We start from the raw sequence: 18148 nt of genomic DNA on the forward strand, positions 1-18148 counted from the left end.
TCACGTCCTCGACACAGCGACGCCACTGAGCGCCACTGAGCAGCCAACTTTACAAAAATTGAAACAAGATCTAACATATAACTAACTGGAACTGGGATGTAATCAATTCCCAAATGGCGCGCTTGTGTTGACCTTGCATGTTCTCCCTGCTGTATTTTTTTCCAGGTACTCCAACTTCCACACACAGTCTAAAAACATGTGCATTCGGTTGATATCGAGTCTCCTTCACCACTTTCCCCCAAATTGTCCTGAAATGCTTTAGTTCAAGGTAGTTTTATGTGCCAAACAATATTTGCCTAATGGCCTAATTAATGTCTGTTTTTTTTTTTTTTTTTTTACTTGTCTGCACATGCTGTCAAAGGTCAACACTACAAGAAGTACAAACATTATGAGACAGCAATGCATGTTTTGTTATTGCAATAAAATAAATTGATTTATTTTATTGCTTAATTGTGACCATTACCAGCCCTCCCTAAAGAAGGGGACAAAATCTTTTATCATAGGAAGGATATAAAAAGAGAGAGCAGTGTTACACCTAAGTGGAGGGGGAGGGGAAAGGGAGCAGGGAGGAGAGACTCAAGGCAGGAAATAAAAAGGGTGGGGGAGAATGGATTGTTTTACAGTGAGGGTGAGATGTGAAGTTGTAGAACATATTGTGCTTATTATGTTGTGTAATCAAGCCAGTATGGTGACAAGTGTGAAGCTTAGCAATAATGGTGGTGGCTGTGAACAAGGGGAATGAGTGAATGGTAGTACCTAAAGCAGGTATTTGGGATTAACGTGTCTAAAGTTAAGCCCAGTATGAGTTTTATCCCACATCCCAAGGCGTGCCAGTGCATCCTATACCAGTATGTGTGCAAAAACCGTTACCGCAAACCCAGGAACTGCCCCAGGCCTGCAGATGCAGCCATGCCAGCAGAAAGAGTGGGGGCCAGGGAGCCCCAGGCCACCCCCCCATGGCCGAGCAACCACCCCAGACGCCCTCAAGATCCCAGGCCGAGAGGCAGCCACCGCCCCCCACACACACATCCGAGGAAGCCCCAAGCAGCCGAGCACCCAGCGCATCCCACCACCGACCCCAACCCCCAACCCCAAGGCCCCCCGCCAGCATCCCGCCCCCCCCACCCACCCACACCCAAGCACCCAACCCCCGAGGGGAGGGCCCAGAGAGCCCCCTGCCCGAGACCCCAGCAGAAGAGCCAAGGCCCACGCCCAGCAGACGGCCAGAGCCGTGCCGAACGGGCAGCCAGCGGGCGCCTGCCGGTGGGACCAGAGCCAGCAGGGACCAGACCCCAGGCCAGAAGGACCCGGAACGGAAGCAGCACTGAGAGCAGCGCCCCCAGGGACGGCGACCACGCCCATAGTTGCCGAGGGCACCAAGGGGATGCTGCAAGTTGCCCCGCCGACCCCCTGGCGCACTAACCAAGCACCCCAAAGCGCGCCAGAACGCCTTTCCTTGATGCCGCCCGCGCGATGAGCCCAAGACAGCCCCCCCCCACCAAAGGGCCTAGCCACACCGCAGATCCCGGCTCACAGGGCGCCGCCCAAGCGATGTTGCACCCGCAGGCATGGTAGGCATGTCTGTTTTGAAATCCTGTTACTATGTGACTGGTTAAGTAAGCAGAAGAGACGGGCAGACTTCATCTGCACCAGGAGCACCTGAAACTCACTGTCTGTCCACAGGTCTATTCCCTCGTTGTAGAAGCCATAGTGCAGATAAAAAATAAAATTGCACTAAAAAAAATCTCAGGCTTGATCAATGAAACATATTAACTGTTGTTGCTAAGAAGTAACCAAAAACCAGCTGCCATCAATGACAACCCACCTGTTAGCTCCGGCTGCTCTTTACCCTTTACCGTATGTGTTTTATTTTTCATACATTTATCCAAACATACAGTGGGGCAAAAAATTATTTAGTCAGCCACCAAGTGTGCAAGTTTTCCCACTTAAAAAGTTGAGAGAGGCCTGTAATTTTCATCATAGGTATACCTCAACTATGAGAGACAAAATGAGAAAATAAAATCCAGATAATCACATTGTAAGATTTTTATTGAATTTATTTTCAAATTATGGTGGAAAATAAGCATTTGGTCAGTAACAAAAGTTCATCTCAATACTTTGTAATGAACTCTTTGTTGGCAATGACAGAGGTCAAACGTTTTCTGTAAGTCTTCACAAGGTATTCACAAACCAAAAATTTTCTATGGGGTTGAGATATGGAGACTGGCTAGGCCACTCCAGGACCTTGAAATGCTTCTTACGAAGCCACTCCTTCGTTGCCCGGGCGGTGTGTTTGGGATCATTGTCGTTCTGAAAGACCCAGCCACGTTTCATCTTCAATGACCTTGCTGATGGAAGGAGGTTTTCATTCAAAATCTCACAATACATGGCCCCATTCATTCTTTCCTTTACACAGATCAGTCGTCCTGGTCCCTTTGCAGAGAAACAGCCCCAAAGCATGATGTTACCACCCCATGCTTTACAGTAGGTATGGTATTCTTTCTCCTCCAAACATGACAAGTTGCGTTTTTACCAAAAAGTTCTATTTTGGTTTCATCTGACCATATGATATTTGCCTAGTCCTCTGGTGGATCATCCAAATGCTCTCTAGCAAACTTCAGATGGGTCCGGACATGTACTGGCTTAAGCAGGGGGACACGTCTGGCACTGCAGGATTTCAGTCCCTGGCGGCGTAGTGTGTCACTGATGGTAGCCTTTGTTACTTTGGTCCCAGCTTTCTGTAGGTCATTCACTAGGTCCCCCGTGTGGTTCTGGGATTTTTGCTCACCGTTCTTGGGATCATTTTGACCCCACAAGGGGAGATCTTGCGTGGAGCCCCAGAATGAGGGATATTATCAGTGGTCTTGTATGTCTTCCATTTTCTAATAATTGCTCCCACAGTTGATTTCTTCACACCAAGCTGTTTACCTATTGCAGATTCAGTCTTCCCAGCCTGGTGCAGGTCTACAATTTTGTTTCTGGTGTCCTTTGACAGCTCTTTGGTCTTGGCCATAGTGGAGTTTGGAGTGTGACTGTTTGAGGTTGTGGACAGGTGTCTTTTATACTGATAACAAGTTCAAACAGGTGTCATTAATACAGGTAACAAGTGGAGGACAGAGGAGCCTTTTAAAGAAGAAGTTACAGGTTTGTGAGAGCCAGAAATCTTGCTTGTTTGTAGGTGACCAAATAGTTATTTTACCGAGGGATTTACCAATTAATTCATTATAAATCCTACAATGTGATTTTCTGGATTTTTTTTCTCATTTTGTCTCTCATAGTTGAGGTTTACTTATGATGCAAATTACAGGCCTCTCTCATCTTTTTAAGTACTTGCACAATTGGTGGCTGACTAAATATTTTTTTGCCCCACTGTACATGAACACAAAACAACAAAAGTATGGACTCAACTCATATTGAACTTACAGGCCACTGATCAGTATATCAGTCAGTCTTCATAATAGAGGTAAAGGTCACATTATACAACAGTTAATTCTGACCAAGTAATTTGATCGATAAGAGACGTTCCATGGCTGCTGATATAGAGTAAAAACAGCACTGGGACTTTTTACAGACAAAATCAATCCACTGTACAGGCGTTCTAATAACATTAGTCAACTTTCAGTTCGGAAATGTTTATGTGTTGCCTGGCAACAGCCTTGTGGACCTATTTGTTTTGGTGGAGCAAAATAAATGATTAAATAAACAATTCATAATCTATTGCTGCTTAATACTGTCGACTAATAAAATGCACTTTTAGAACTTTTGTATAAAAGCAATATCACACAAGAGGGAGTGATGCTGTGCTATTTGACAGCTTCTTACATTGGTCACTGTTCATTCTCATAAAAATAAGTCAATAAAGCTCAATGAAGTCGAGTAAAACTGATGGAAATGGCACGAGAGGAAGAGTCAGAGGATAGACAGAGATAGACAGAAAGAAGAGCATGAGACCAGAAGCAGCGTGCATGAATGTGGGCGTAAAATTGCATTTGGTATACAGAAATGCACGGATATTCTCATATCTGGGAAAAAAAGACACAGTGAAACAGAAAAAGCAAGAATGTTGCTTTTTAAAATTATTATTCTTATTTTGTGATGTTTGACAGCCTGTAATAAAAAGTAAAATAATAAAAAGTTGTTCTAAAAATAAATTTTGTTATTAGAATTTGGAATTTACTCCCAAGAATACTTAATTATTGTTTGACTATAACTTGTACAACATACCAGTCAATGCAATTTCTATATATTACCAAAAAAATACAATTGTTTTGTATCTTTACAATAAAGTTTACAATTTTAACATGTGTTTACTTCAGAATTTTGCTCTCTTTTTTTACCAGTGTGGGCACTTTTATGGAATACTTATTCAAAACAGTAAAACCCAATTGGTTTTTTTTGTTTTTATTTAATCACAACCAAACTTTTAGGCATTTTTTTAAAATTGAATTTCCCATCTTGTTGTTTTGTAAGTATTTGTCTATCCAAGTTTGTGTAAAACAAAAGAAAGATCCATAAAAAATATCTTGGTTGAAAAAGTCACTGTATGAGGAAATAGTTGAAACAAACAGCAATTCTTCGTCGACAGCTACAATCTTAGATTTAGGTAAATCAAACCATTATAGTCCGGTAGATGCAGCAATTCTGGACCTACTACGTAGCATCGGATTGCTACGCCGGCTACACGAAAACAAGTCTCTCTCTTCTCCTTTAATGTGCCTATCTCCAGCTGAGAGAATCCAGCAGATCCACCCCATTTTTATTGTACTTTCTCACCACAGTGACGTGGGGGGAGCGTGGAGTGGCGGGGGAGATTTTTACACCAGCCAGGGATGACGCTGTAGCTCCACCAATTGTGGTCGCTGCTTTGGGGAGATGGTCAAGCACTGGTTCATGAAGTCGTTGCATTCATGAGACAGACAGTCAAAGGGGGGGTTTGGTCCTTCCATGTATTTCCTGGTTGCAAATGTTTCTTCAACGTAGAGGTTCCGCAGCAGGGCCCCTATTTGCCACACTGTTGTTGGTTCTGCGTAGTACTGTCTGTGCAAAAGACTCTCTGGTGGTGCAAAGTTAAAAGTGCCAGAAAACCACGTGTATGGCTCATTTTTTATGATATCGCCACAGCCAAAGTCAATGATCTTTACAGAGAGGTTTCCTTGGTCCAGGTAAACGAGGACGTTCTCTGCCTTTATGTCCCGGTGAAAAATCCCACTCTCATGCATTAGCACGGCAGCATCTACAAGTTGTTTGAATATGCTCTTGACCTCGTGCTCCGGGATACGCCCCTCTCTGAGGATATTGAAGTTGTCCATGTCCATTGATTTCAAGGGTCGCTCCATAACTATCAGGATTTCCGTTCTTAGCTGGTAGAGATCCAATAAGCCGATGACACTGTGGTTTGCCACACTGCCATCGTAGAGGAGGCCGGCTGCCTGGGCCATGAGGGCCGCCTCAGTTACCGCCTTGTATTTATAACCTTGGCGTTTCACCAACATGTATCGGACCAAGCCTTTTGGAATATGCTTTATTGCCACGGGTTTTGAGTCGGAACGGCGTATTCCTGCCATGATGGATCCAAAGCCTCCTTCGCCAAGCTTTTTGAATTCACAATATTTTTCTTTAAATTCTTTTTTTGCTTTTTTGATGATGACAGGGCATGTAGGGTATTTCTCATAGCACACCAAGGAACCAACGCTCTGGAGTTCCTTTTTGTGGACTGACCTTTTTCTGGCTTTGAGGATTTTTCTTGTTTTCCTCACCTCACGATTTCTGCTGTCCATGCAGCTCCGTTTGCTTGGCCTTTCATCCTCGAGCTCGTCCTCAGCCTTCCTTTTCCTGCTGTTCATGGTTCCAAACAGCACTTCTTTTGCCTTTCTTTCCTTTTCCTCTGTGATGACCACTGCAAGGTGGCCGGTGAGGTTCAGTGGGATGGATCCTTTGTGGTTCTCCTCAACCATCATGTGATGCACACGTTTGAAACACTTCTTCACTTTGGAATTCATCATTTGCAAAGTTGTACTGTCAAGATCACTCTACCACAGGGTGAGTGTTTAGGAAGAATGCTTTGATGATCGCCATGGAGATGTAGAACCCATTCCTCACGTGCATCTGTTCTTATATTTTGATAACAACATTGATGTCCCAAGGCCTCAAAATACATTTTATTAAATGTTGTACACAATAAATGCAGTTTTTACATTTATAGTCATTATCAAGCCTCATGGTTTTTTAGTTTTTTTTAACTTGAGTTTTTTTTTTTTTTTTTTTACACAGGCCTATATACAGAGGGGCAAAAAAGTATTTAGTCAGTCACCAATTGGGAAAGTTCTCCCACTTAAAGAGATGAGAGAGACCTGTAATTTCCATCATAGGTGTACCTCACCTAAGAGAGACAAAATGAGAAAAAAATTCCAGAAAATCACATTGTAGGATTTTTAATGAATTTATTTGTAAATTATGGTAGAAAATAAGTATTTGGTCAATAACAAAAGTTAATCTCAATACTTTGTAATGTACACTTTGTTGGCAATGACAGAGGTCAAATGTTTTCTGTAAGTCTTCACAAGGTATTCACACACTATTGCTGGTACTTTGGCCCATTCCTCCATGCAGATCTCCTCTAGAGCAGTGATGTTTTGGGGCTGTCGCTGGGCAACACGGACTTTCAACTCCCTCCAAAGATTTTCTACGGCGTTGAGATCTGGAGACTGGCTAGGCCACTCCAGGACCTTGAAATGCTTCTTACGAAGCCACTCCTTCGTTGCCCGGGCGGTGTGTTTGGGATCATTGTCGTTCTGAAAGACCCAGCCACGTTTCATCTTCAATGACCTTGCTGATGGAAGGAGGTTTTCATTCAAAATCTCACAATACATGGCCCCATTCATTCTTTCCCTAATAATTGCTCCCACAGTTGATTTCTTCACACCAAGCTGTTTACCTATTGCAGATTCAGTCTTCCCAGCCTGGTGCAGGTCTACAATTTTGTTTCTGGTGTCCTTTGACAGCTCTTTGGTCTTGGCCATAGTGGAGTTTGGAGTGTGACTGTTTGAGGTTGTGGACAGGTGTCTTTTATACTGATAACAAGTTCAAACAGGTGTCATTAATACAGGTAACAAGTGGAGGACAGAGGAGCCTTTTAAAGAAGAAGTTACAGGTTTGTGAGAGCCAGAAATCTTGCTTGTTTGTAGGTGACCAAATAGTTATTTTACCGAGGGATTTACCAATTAATTCATTAAAAATCCTACGGTGTGATTTTCTGGATTTTTTTCTCATTTTGTCTCTCATAGTTGATGTATACCTATGATGTATGATGTATACCACAGCAATTAAACAGGGTTAGACTGAAGTAAAGAGTTATTTTTCTGCTTTTAGTTTTCTGTTAAATAAGCAGTTTTAATTAATAGATACTTCCCAGTGATTACGCAAAACAATGAGCACAACTGTAAGATCACATTTGCATTCTCACCTTAAAGGTGCAGTCTGCAATTCTCATAAAAGTGACTTGTTTTGTATTATTTGCTAAAGCTGCCTCTATGTAAGGACAGCTTTACATAAAACTAGTAGTTTATGTGAAAAAAACAGACTCATTGAGTCCCCTCTGCTGCTCCTGCAGCCTTTGGCAGATTGCCAGAATGCACCACGACCAAGCAAAAAGAACCAATCAGAGCCAGGATTGTGTTTGATGGACTGTCTGACAGCTGTTGCTCACAGTCCCCGCCCCTTTCCCGGGGCTGGAGCGCCATCTTTTTTACATTTTATGGTCTGGAGAAGTAGAAGATGGAATTAGCGACTTTTCTGCTTGAAAGGTAATTACTGCTGCTTGATTTACATTATGTTTGATTTCTAATTGTTACACTAGAACTCTGTAGTGCATGTGTTGTTCATGTGCGCGCAGCAGCCTCTGTGTGGGCTGCTGTAAGTGACACTGTGTTGTTGCTGCTGAGGTGTGTGCACATAGAGAGCGAGAAGCGCTGCAGTAATATGTTTTTTACAGAGCATGTTATATTACTGTGATGTTGCTGTTGGACTAACTTTAGCTTGTTAGCTCCTCTGAGGGAGGGACTTTAGAGAGTTTGGAGGGAGGGCAAGAAAGCAGCGGGGAGGGAGGGGGAGAGAGGGATCTGAATGTGGCAGACTGCACCTTTAAAATAGTCGATTTTTCCCCACCCCTTCCATTGTCCTACCCTGACTCTCTCTTCCCTGTTCCTTTTCCCCACACTAAGGTGAAACACCCCTCCCTTTTTATATTCTCCCTTTAATAAAGTTGTTCTTACTCTTTCTTAGGGAGGGCTGGTGAGTGAATTAAGCAATAAAAGCAATAAAATAATTACATTAATTTAATCGCAATAATAAAACATGCATAGCAATCACAAAAAGATTGCACTACATGTAATGTTGACCTTTGATAGCATGTGCATGTGCATCCTTTTTCCTCTTCTGTACTACTGTAATTAAACAGAAACATGTGGAACTCCAGTTGGCTTTGTTTTGCATTTCAGACACAACTGGAAGTTTCCTGGTAATTATATGCTTATCCTTAGCCAGCAACTGTAAGTGCTGACAATAATAGTAGCAGTGACGTGCAGTCAGGGTAAGCAAGGTAGGCAGTGCCTACCCAAGGGTGAATTGATATTTTCATTATTTGTTTTAATTATAATATAATTATAAATTATTTATTTTTCAATTTCTGAAAAGTACCTATAAGTTTGAAAGTGTTAGCATTTTGTGCTTTTCATAGCCTAAATTACTGAACATTGCTATTTCCTAACCGCTGTAAGGCAGGAGGAAGCCACACCCTCTGTTCCCATAACGTGTTTTTATGAGTTTGCGCATGCGCAGTCAGTTCCCCAAGCTAAAAACCATTTACGTAAAAAGGCAGCTCTCTACGCTGCCTTTGGATGTAACTGTGCTATGCTAAATGCTATACGTAAGTTCACAGTGCATTAGTGAATTGATATCACGTGACCGCTTCTGCTACGTTCTCTAGCTAGTGGGCGGGATAACACTACAGTCAGGATGACAGCTCTAGAGATGATAAAGAAACTTTCTTTTGAGGAAAAACGACAGCTTTTAAAAGATGGGAGACCAACACCTGAGCTACCAGAGCTTCAGCAAAGGAAAGGTCAGAAAAATGTTTGTATTTTCTACAGTGAATTGTACAAAAGGAATGTTTGGCTTTGCTGATGTGCCTCATTGAGGCTGTTCTGAGTTGTTGTCATTTTTTTTCATGTTTCTGTTTCAAACACAAACAACGGATGCACTGGCTGTGTCATGAGATATACTGTATCTTGTTGGGAGAGTATGGAGGCTATATTGAATAATTGTTTATGTTTCTTTAATGGTGTTTTACGACGTTGATTTTGTTAGATGGCTAAATGCTTGTTCATGTGGATCTTGTTGGGTTCTTTTCTTTGTTATTATCAATGCGCTTATTATTTTGATAAACGCATTGAGATAGCTTTGTTGAAAATTGCGCTATACAAATAAAGTTGAATTGAATTAACACTTGCCAGCAGAAACATATGAAATTGTCATTGGTGGTCTCGATTTGGAATGCCCTGCTTACCCAACCCTAGTGGTCACAGCATGTCACTGTACTGTGATTCTTCATTTCAAACCATAATAACTGGAGCCTGTGTGCTGGCTACTATAGCCTTTCCCTTATTGTAACACAATAAACCTAATTTATAATTCACTGTACCTTTTGAATACATTTATTTTGATCCAGTCATTTTTCTGTAGCTCACTAATAATTGTGTTAGACCACATCTTTTTTTAAAGCCCAGAAAACAAAACTTAACAAAGTAAATTTCTTGTACTTTTGTTCTCCTCCATCTTTGTGAAACCTCTTCTCTGCATTATTCCTTAATGCATTATTCCTTAATACAGGCAGGGTAAGGAGAGAGGCTTCAGTGGTCGAGGAGGCAGAAAAAGACAAATAACTTTTCAGAGCGCAGGAAGTAGGTCATCCTCCTATCAAATATTTATTTCTCACACTGTGCCTAAGGCTCCAAAAGGACTGCCTCTTTAAATACTGTGTGTGTGTGTGTGTGTGTGTGTGCCTTCCTTCTGTTCTTTGCACATTTAATGTATGGCTGCCCCAGGTCTGTGTGGCTGAATCATAAAGATGAAGTGAATATTGGAATGTCCCTCTCTTTAGGACATCTGACCCCACTCTATCTCATCCTGACCCTTCAAAACTAATGAGTTATTAAAAACAGGTCTGCCTGTTCACATCATGGGGTCATTTCACAACAACAGTTTTAGAGATTGTTGGTTTGCTTTGAAGTGTTAGGGCAGGAGGAAGAACTCCAACGGTTTTAAACAGAACATTTTCCTTTGATATGACTCTGGTAGTTTGCACAGTGGAGTGGTTTTCAATACTTCTGCTTCCCACCAAGAAGGCAGAAGGGGTTCGATGTCTCTCTTATTGCTGCCACTATCAACGCCTCTGAAGTAAACACTTTACACTTGGTAGGCTTAGTTCGTTTTGAAGATGATCCCTTATTAATAACATCAGGCAGTGTATGTGTCAGTGAATGCAGCTTCCAGACTTGAACACACATGAACGGATAGTAATAAACTACTGCAGCTTTTCAACTGAGGGCAGTGTTGGACAGTGCAGCTGATGAGATGACCATTCACAGGTCTTCTACCAATGTGCTCGTCTCTCCTTTAGCTGCAAAGCAACTGTCATGTCATGTCAATACGCTTTTGTTGTAATTGTTTATGGTTAATCCTCCAAAAGAAAGACATTTTCAGTACAATGCTGCTGCCCAAGTAATTTAAAGGAAACACTTCCTATGTAAGGATTAAAGAAGGACATGGTTACAAAGAGGTATCCAGTTACTTAAATGTTAACATCAGTGAACAGAAATGTCTAAAGAAAAAAACAAAACAAAAGGAAAAACCTACTTTTTTAAGAAGCCTTGAAATAGAAATAGACTATCAGCGTTGGATGGATCAATTGGTGAGGATTCCGATATTTCGAGTCTTACATTTAAACCAGCTGTAAGCCTCCTGCTATTCCTGGTCTGTCTATTATGTGAAGAGTTACAGTGCAGTGGTTTCAGCCTTGTAATAATACGCTTTAATGGCTCCCTTTGTGTTCCTCAGCCTGGAGCACCACAGCAATGTGCACTGAAGAAATGCACAAGTAAAAACATTGATATAAAATCCTCTCCTCATTCTGATCTTTACCTCTGAGACACCAGTACATTTGCCTCCTGTCCTGGTCTGTTTTTCATACACACACTGACTGCTGTGAGAATGTCAGAAGCCCCATCAGAGCCCCCTCCTGCTGTGGCACGTGGTGGCTGCGCCCAGCAAGCTTTCCCATTACTGATTAATGGAACCACATCAGCACCATTCAATTAAGACTCAGCTCCAGCCACATGCGGTCCTCTCCCCAGGCCTGTCTGAGCAGCGTTTATCTGTGACACTCTGAGGACTAACAAGCTGTGAAACAGAAACTCATGCACTAGAATGTGAACCAGCACTCTCTTAAGCCGCTACTTAAAAAATTGTTCCCTCAGTTATTTTTACACATTTATTGGTTCACAGATGGGTCTGCACACATTATCCGCCCTCCTTGTTGTTCCGAACAGTGTTGTCATATGAAATTGATAAATAAAGAAAGTACTCTAAAATCTCTGTTTGGTGTTATAACAATTTTAAATGTACTGTTCCTAACAGTTTTGAAATTGGCAACACTGCTTCTTAAAACATTATGCTACATAAGATAATACATAAGCACAAACCTAATTATTTACAGGTTTTCAATATAACATGAATCTATTCCGTAATAAATCTGTTATAAGCACATATTTGACACACATGATTTCTTTACACAAACCAAGACTCAATACAAGCTAATTTCTACAAAACATCAAATGTCTTTAGCACAAAGACTGGCCTTGTAGAAGACTGGAAGCCTACTTCTCTAATGGATGCTTATATGAGGAGCTTTAATCAGATGCACTGATACATCTAAATGTGTCATCATCTCAACCACCAGGGATTCACGCGTAGACACAGCAAATGCAAACTGTTGGGTGATACGTGCTCCATTTCTCTTATTACTGCGGGTTTCAAAACACAGCAGATTTTATTGAAATGGTTCAAATCTGTTCATAGCTGTATGTCTACTGGTTCATGTTTGATTTATTTACTGGACCTTTAACACAAGGATTGACTCGCTTTCATATGGAAAGCTTTGTGATGTAGCATTAATGATAAGCATGTTGCTGTTTTTAGATGTCTGTGAATGTAATATGACATTTTCCGGGTTTCTCAGGTTATAATCCCAGAGTAAAAATACAATATGATGTTGTGCTACACAATGTTTTACTATCTCCAACTTCCAGCACATCTACCTTTCTTCACTCTATTGTTATAGAGCTTCAAAGAAGCTGGGCTGCTCTGCCTGCATCTGCTCCTCTGTCTGTACAGTCCATATTGTATGGGACCTTCAACTTTTCATTAATGCTTCAACCACGTCACTCTAGTTATTGGCTATGATATATCCTGTTTTGTTATCGCTCATCTAATGGTTGTCGATTGTGTTACCTCATGGAGTCTGAAAGACTCTCAATAATATCAAACAAGTTTGATATTGTCTTAAGGCCAAGACTAGGAAAAGACTGATCCAAAATGTCTCAGAAAGTTGAGCTTATACTAAACAATCAAGCTGACAGGAGTGCGCTGCGACTCCACTTGCACTCTGAGTATTTAGTATACGACTAATAATCGTTATTTGTAAGCCGAGCATAGGCGAAACAGGACATTATTTTGAGGAAAGAAATGTATAGATCCTGGAGAGAAAAGATCAATGGTTTGAAAGAGGCGTAATCGTTCTAGTGGTATCTGTCATTGTGTCCTTAGGCAAGACACGTCATCCGCATTGCCTCGTATGAATGTGGTGTGGAGGGGCCCATGATGCAATATGGCAGCCTTGCTTCCATCAGTGTGCCCCAGGGCAGCTATGGCGACAATAGTAGCTTACCACCACTGTGTGTGGAGTGAAAGAATAATGCAATGTAAAGCGCTTTGCGTGGCGGATTCACAAATAACTGAAATAAAAGGTGGTAATCCAGTTGTTTTCCTAAATCCTTCCTCAGACTTTTAGATGTGTTCCTGCTCCAACACACCTGAATCAAATGAATGGCTCATCATCATGCTTCTGCAGAGCTTGATCACAACACATTGGTCTCCACCAGGAGTGTTTGAGTAGGACAGGAGTGTTTTAGACACATCTAAAAGTCTCAGGAATCCGGCCCTCGAGGACTGGAGTTTGACACCCCTGTGCTAAATGGAATGAGGGTGCATTCTGACGCGCTGAAGATACGCAGTCCTGATTCCCTGGGCTTTGTACGTGGAATGATGTTTGCACACGTTTTAATACAACTAAACCTTTTGTGAATCCCCGGTCAGTGTCTATGAAAAGTGCTATATAAAATGCAATGCTATATCATTATTGGTTGGCTAAAACTAGACTATAACTGAAATAACAATGAGGATTACATTTTGACTAAAACTGTTGCATTTCTAAATAAAAAAAAATTGGCTGTAGGCATAACAATTACTAAGACTGCTGCTCAAGCTTTAAAGATGTAAAGAAGACACATAATCAAAGCAAAATAACTGACCCAGAGTTCAAAAGGAGAGGGATGGCCTCCCCATTGGATTAAGAAGCTTCCTTATAACCGGAGGGTTGCATGTTTGTACTCGGATATATATATTTTTTTTATTTTTTTATTTATTCAGTTCATTTCCGACATGGTTGCATTCACAGAAATTTATATATATATAAAAAAGTCATCTACTTGTTCATTGTGTGAAAATATGTTGGAAACAGTCAGAAATGTCTCTTTCTGACCTGAAATTCTGAAACATTCAAACTTAAATAAAGACAAACAAGCTTCATTTGTACGCTGGAGCTCACAGCCGCTGCAGCTGATTGCATATACAGCGCTTTCATGATATGACCATGACATGAGTAAAGTGACACAAATTAGGTTTCTTCTCCTTTATTCAAGGAAGTAAAAGAAAATGTCTGAATTGGAACTTCATTTGACTGAAGAAATAGAGAGCACATGTTCAACAAGGTCAAATATGATTGAAAGTGATGGCAACACTGTTCTATAGGGGACTAGGGCAACCTTTTCACAAGCTCTCAGTCAGATTTTCCTTTATTCTTTAACAGAAACTCCTCCCAGGTCACCTTGGTACTTTTAAATCCTTTTTTACAAACTTCCATCAATATTCAGTTTGCCTCTGGCACTCTCCACCTCCCCCATCATTTTCACACAACCCCCAACTTCTTTTCCCAACTTCTCTTCTTCCTACTGCCTCTCCTCTCAAATTGAGACCCTTTTTTTTAATAATTATTTTATTTCATATCTTCCTCTTTTTCCTTCATTGTCTCTTTTTTAGATGCAGTAGCTGCAGGGCAAGAGAGAGAGAGAGAGAGAGAGAGAGAGAGAGAGAGAGAGAAAGAGTGTGTGTGAGTGTGTGTGTGTGTGTGTGTGTGTGCTTGTGTTTTCAGCCTCTGGCTGCAGAAGGTTATACTGTGAATTCAACGAGCACCTTGAGACCACTAACCATAATAATATCAATAAAAGGACATCTGCGTTACTGCAAGAATAGGAGACAAAAAAGGGTGAGTGTGAATAGAGGGATGGGGGAGGAAAGAAGATGAAAAGATGGCTAGAGAAAACAGAAAAATAGCATGGAGAAAGAAAACAAGACAACAGAAGAGGAAGAAAATGGAGAAGAGGTTGTTTCTGTTTGGAGAGAGTGGTGCCAAAAAGCAGAAGAATGCTTAGTGGAAACCCACCTTTAAAAATGGTTCAAATTTACTTGTACATATTTCTGAATATGTTTCCTCATTTCACACTCCTTTGCATTTTATTTTGGAAAACCAGAAGTTAATTTTGGTGGGACCAAAATTTGGTGGGATAAATCTTGTAGTGTGTTCAAGATTTATAGTAGCTTAGCCTCGCTAATCAGGGGTGGACTGGGGGTGGGGGAACGTGGTCCGGGAGTCATTGACAACACAAGTTTAATATCCCTTGATTAAAAAAAAAAAACTGCATTTGATGTTGCATTAGACCATAATCATATATTAATGATTAACTTAAACCCTTAAGTAGCCTACAGTAAAATAATTACAGCAGTAAAGTGATTTTACAGCATGTAGTGATTTTAATGCAAACAGATCATTGATACAATAGAGGGTTTTCACGGCGCGTCATCAGTCGCGTCATCAAGTTGCCATTTTGGAAGTAAGCAGCCGGTTTACAAACAGCACACAAACGAGCAAATCCCGAAATTTGAGATGAAATGGTGAACTATTGCCGTGTTTCTGGCTGTACTAATTGGTCTGACCGTGAAAGTGGTGGAGTTTTATGCCAAAACTTATAACAGATAAAGGAGGACAATGTCTGCATTTTATAGCCAGTCGTTCTATATCAGAAGAGCAGTGACATGAGACGAGCTCACCGTTGTTGCACCAGGTGTTATTGCTATATATGCAATCACCACCGCCCTCATCTCCTGTCTTGCATTTAAATCCAGATTCAGGATGGAAGGAAGAGGCGTTCTCTGAGGATTAGCTTTTAGCTTGGTTGCTAGCCCCGCTCGGCATCCCCGCTCCTGCTTCTGATCACACTGCTTACGTCTCCTCTGCTGGCGGACACCGCTGGTACGAGGCTCCGCTGCTTCGTAGGCCGCTGGAGTAGCGGAGCCTTGTACCAGCGGTGTTCGCTACAAAGTAGCGGAGCCTCGTACCAGCGGTGTATGCCAGCAGAGGAGACGTAAGCAGTGTGATATCTATCGATATGTGATATTGTAGTTTACTACATCGCCAAAACAGAAAACTTGATACATCTTGAATCTCGATATATCGCCCAGTCCTAATTCCTAAATGATATTACAGCCTAAAGTAAAACATAAATGTGTATATGACGCACATTTATTTATTTAATATTAGGGATGTAACGATTAAATCGTAAGGCAGTTAAAAATCGATTCATAGGTACCACGGTTCACATCGATGCTCTGAAAATTGAATTGCATTGTTTTGAATAGTTTATCAAGGGATTCTTTTGACAATGAAAAATAAAAGGAAAATAGTATAGTTTTTTCCCCAAAAAAATAAAGGAATATTTTTCAGTCATCATTTGTTTACAGTCCCATTTTGTAAAATAAATCGTGAGAAAATCGTATCGTGAACCCAGTATCGTGAATCGAATCGTATCGGGAGTTGAGTGAATCGTTACATCTCTATTTAATATACTTACAGTTCATATACAAGTCAACACATTGCATATTTACTGTTCATTTCACATTGCTTGTCTTTAAGATAGAAATATGTTAATAAATTTACATTTTATTTTCATTACATATTTTGTTTTAAATTCTCTTAATCACTCATGTGGTTCTCTGGTATTCACTAATGACTTATTAGACAGATTTGTTGCAGATTTTACATCCTTTAACACTTTTTTAAAAGAGTGTATATTTGTGGCGCTTGTGCTTGGCTGATTTTTCATGGTGACTTACATGATTTTTTCCCCCGTGGTAGACGCTAAAATCTTAGTTACTAATCTTACAGAACGTGTAACTGTGTCCCATCCTGCTGCTCATTAGGAAGATAAACTCTCTGTCATATTTTCCAAGGTATTTACACAAGTTCTTTGTTTTTTTGGCTGGAGCATCTTCTTACATCCATCTTTCTTCTGAGTTGTTTCCAGGTTTGTTTCAGCTGTCTGCACTAATCTCACGAGACCTGCCACCCAGGCCACCCAGGCCACTTCAAGTGGCAGTTCTTGCGAGGCTAGTGACAGCATTCAGTTTAGAACGGCAGATGATTTTTTTTATTTTCAATTATTATTACCTAAAAATATGGGATATTTATGGGAAAATACTAATACGGGACAATGGCGTGGGGGGTAAAATACGGGAGTTTCCCGGCTAAAACGGGATACTTGACAGGTGCAGTATGTTTATTCCCCCTTTCTTTTTCTCTTTCTCCAGCAACCCACCAGCCCACCGGCAGCCGGCCAAAGGGGGAAATCCCCGATGTCGCCGTACGCCAGTCTGCCCTTGCCACTAATGCACGGACAGAGCACTGCACGTGTGTCTTCCGTGAGGGTTGAGAAACAAGAAGAAAGAGGTGAAAGCCTGTTAGTTTGCATTAAAACTAGGAGATGGTTTTGTTGGTGATGTGAACTGATTGAAAATCATGTTTTAGAAGTTGGAGAGCCGTTGTTCGAGTACTTTTATTGCCCTGGCCATTCCTGCTAAAACTTCATTCTTGGTCAGATTTTAATTGACGGTTGGATAAAGTGAAGCCTGTGTACAACAAGGCTGACAGGAATCCAATTGATAGCAATCTTCCCAAGCTAAATTTGAGCTCCACAGCCATTCTGTAAATCCTGGGTAGTATTGTGTCAGTTAAACTGACCAATACCAACGAAAGCCTGCTTTGGAGACTTATTTCTTGCAGGTTCCTGCCTTTAATTTAGATCTAGGTCTTAATATATTTAAAACAATAAAATGGAAACCAGTTTGTAACTTAGAAATTCATCATATGAGTAAATAATTGACCATATATAACATGCAAATGAAATACATGAATAACTACTGGCAAGGCTACTAACAATAAGATCATATATACAGTACATGGACTTTGAGACTAAACTAACTCACTAACAGAGAAGGGAATGGGGTACACATTCTTCTGGAGGGGTTACCCATCAGGAGGAAAACATCTGCATTGGTGTAGGGCTGGCCATCAAAAACAAACTTCTGAAATCCAGGCATTTGCCAACCTATCTCCAACCTAATTAAATGTTTTATATTTTTACATTTTTATTTATTAATTGAATTAATAGAACAGGATTCTCAACCTGTGAATGGCTTTACTTAATATGCTATTGACTTACAATAATGTTCGCTGATACCACAGCACCTCTTCAAGAGCACAGGTTGACGAATGAGCAAAAATACACTATATTATGTACAATCTGTTGTGTTGAAAAAGCAGTAAACTAAATGCTGCAAATGAACAGAAGCAAATAGTTTATTCAAATGTCTCTGAAACCAGCATCTATTTGTGTTGTTACACCTGCATTCAGTTTTGAAAGTG

General features: G+C 40.8%; 1 protein-coding gene across 1 annotated transcript; it reads right to left on the bottom strand.

Moving 5' to 3' along the window:
- Positions 1-4814: 4814 nt before the first annotated feature.
- On the bottom strand, positions 4815-17823 carry LOC114462848 (serine/threonine-protein kinase pim-2-like). The gene is made up of 4 exons (XM_028445953.1): positions 17714-17823; positions 17043-17109; positions 14316-14339; positions 4815-5591 (listed from the first exon to the last, which is right to left on the bottom strand). The coding sequence occupies exons 1-4, from the start codon at positions 17821-17823 to the stop codon at positions 4815-4817; spliced, it is 978 nt and encodes a 325-aa protein (XP_028301754.1).
- Between the last annotated feature and the right edge of the window lie 325 nt (positions 17824-18148).

This window comes from Gouania willdenowi, chromosome 1 (assembly GCF_900634775.1).
Source record: "Gouania willdenowi chromosome 1, fGouWil2.1, whole genome shotgun sequence".
In the NCBI taxonomy this organism is placed as follows: domain Eukaryota; kingdom Metazoa; phylum Chordata; class Actinopteri; order Blenniiformes; family Gobiesocidae; genus Gouania; species Gouania willdenowi.